The 2281-nt window shown below is 49.7% G+C and overlaps 1 protein-coding gene across 1 annotated transcript in view; it reads left to right on the top strand.

The window, feature by feature from the left end:
• The window catches only part of MGAT5B (mannosyl (alpha-1,6-)-glycoprotein beta-1,6-N-acetyl-glucosaminyltransferase, isozyme B), a gene marked incomplete at its 5' end in the record, with an annotated part of 28421 nt that overhangs the window by 19845 nt on the left and 6295 nt on the right, over positions 1-2281 (top strand). Inside the window, one exon of the mRNA XM_009082544.1 lies at positions 167-283. Within this exon, the coding sequence (XP_009080792.1) occupies positions 167-283 (117 nt within the window). The remainder of the gene's footprint in view (positions 1-166; positions 284-2281) is intronic.

Consider the following 2281-nt stretch of genomic DNA (forward strand, 5'->3'; position numbering starts at 1 on the left):
AGCTGGGTTCAGAGGAAACCTTCCTCCAGCACATCTCTGTGTGCAGTGGGTTAAAATCAATCTGTGTGTGAGCCTGTTGCTCCTCTCTGCTGCCATGGCTGTGAGTGGGAGACAGTAGCTGTTCCAGCAGGGATTGCAAAATCCAGCTGATACCACTGTGTTTTAGGTGTCCTCCCAACACCCATATGCTGAAGACTTCATTGGGAAGCCACATGTGTGGACTGTCGACTACAATAACTCTGAAGAGTTTGAAGCTGCTATCAAAACCATCATGAGGACCCAGGTATGGCCCAGAGGAGGTGTTGGGGTGATGTCCCCACTGCTGGGTTTGGACAGCAGCAGTTGCTGGTGCCTGGCTCTCCCTTTCCAGCATTAATTACTTTTCCTTCCTCGCTTCTCCTGTGGAATGTTTTGCACATTCAAGGCAGAAATCCTCCTCTCCTGCAGCCTCAGGGACACACATGCTCCCACCTTCCTTCGGTACTGAGCATTGTAGGTGTTTGCTCAGGGCAGAGCTGGTACCTTTGAGGGATCTCCTGGGAATCCTCCAGGCAGAGCCAGAGCAAGGGGAAGCTGAGATAGAGGAGATGAGGTTTGGGAGCAGGAGGATGAGGTTGGTGGAGATGTACAGCAGTGCTGGGACTTGGCGTGAAGCAAAGATTAAAGCCAGAGAACATCTCTGCAATTACCCAGAGAGCTGCAGACCTCTGTGCCTGCTCTTCCCCCATTGCACTGTTGATCGTTAGCATTCGGATGGAGCAAATCGATAGGAATAACTTCAGGAGTTGCCTCGATGAAGGATGAAGGGATGTGAGGAAGGAGGGGACGTGGGGACCCCCAGGGAAGGCAGCACTCCCGCTGTGCCCGCCCTGGAAACACTCCCTCATGAATATTTACCTCCTGCCCTGTGGCAGGAGCCTTTCAAGTTGTCCAAATTATTAAAGTCAATTTTCCTGAAGGGGAGAAAAGTGCTGATAGCCATTTTGCTTGCAATTTGCTTCGCCTGGGATGAGCCATCCCCTTGTGAGCAGTGATGTGCTGTGAAACCATCGAGCTGTGGGGGCCTGGGGTTCATGGTGTTGGGTGGGATGTGGGGGCACAGGGGTGTCATCCTTGCTTTTCCCTGTGTTAGAGGCTGTAGAGGTTGGTGTCTGTGACAGTCTGGAGTCTCTACTCAGGTGTCTCACCTCATCGAGGGTGATTTGCTGCAGCTCTTCACCTCACACTCCTTTTCTCTATGAATTTGCAAGGACTGAGCAAACCTGACTTAGGCAAACAGTTGTTGTTTTGCACATTCATTCCCCTCTCTCGATTAGAATTAAATTAAAAATAATTACATCCCTGCTGCTGTGCTGCTGGGCCAGCTGTCAGTGCTTGACCCTCCACCATCTGGGCTGGAGACAGCCCGAAGAGAAGGCAACGCTGTGGGCGGGTTGGCTAGGAGCTGTTTGGGGAGAGAGAAGGAAATTTTCCATGTTTCCAGAAAGAAGGAAAAAAATAGTGAAGGCTGGTGCTGCCATGATATTAAAATAATTTAAGAATGATTAGAGAATTAAGGAGGGGGGAGAAAAAGGACCGTGCTGGTCCCTGAGCAGCTGTGTTGTGCTGCAGGATGGACTGGATGTGCACCAGGTCATTTAGATGCTTAATGATAATGTCTGGTTAAAAAAAAAAAAAGGACTAAAATGGATTTGAGGAAAGGATTTGGTGGTGTGATGAGCACTGGGCAGGACACACCTGCTGTCTCCAGCACTGGGCACTCACTGGAATATGCCACTGCTGTGCCCATCACTGTTTTGCCCAAAGACAAACTCCTGTCTCAGCTCTTCTCCCCATTCCCACTCTTGGACCAAGGACCCCATCCCATGGTGCCCTGACACAAATCATCCCAGCTGCTGGAATTACCCTTGCCTGCTAGGAGGCTGAAGTTCTAAATTTGCCCCAAATGGATGAATCCAGTTGCTGATGTTCCACTTGCATTGCGACACGCAGTCACTGGGGAGGAGTGAGCCCTTCCCACCAAGAAGTTAATCCCTCACCTCACCTCTCTGGGGCTTTGAAAGACATTGTATAAATCCTCCCAAACCAGAGCAGGGAGGGAGTGTGAGTAACTTACAGCAACCTCTTTTTCCCCCCCCTCCTTTTTATCTTTTAAATAGAAAGGTCTGCTTTATTAGAGATGCTGTCAAGGCAATTAAGCCTAAAAATTGACCTACCTTACAGGTTTAAGAGCCTTATTATGGGCTGTGGCTCCAGGAATCCCTGGGTATCTTGTCTTTAA

The sequence above is a fragment of the Acanthisitta chloris genome, unplaced genomic scaffold, assembly GCF_000695815.1.
Source record: "Acanthisitta chloris isolate BGI_N310 unplaced genomic scaffold, ASM69581v1 scaffold16659, whole genome shotgun sequence".
Classification (NCBI taxonomy): domain Eukaryota; kingdom Metazoa; phylum Chordata; class Aves; order Passeriformes; family Acanthisittidae; genus Acanthisitta; species Acanthisitta chloris.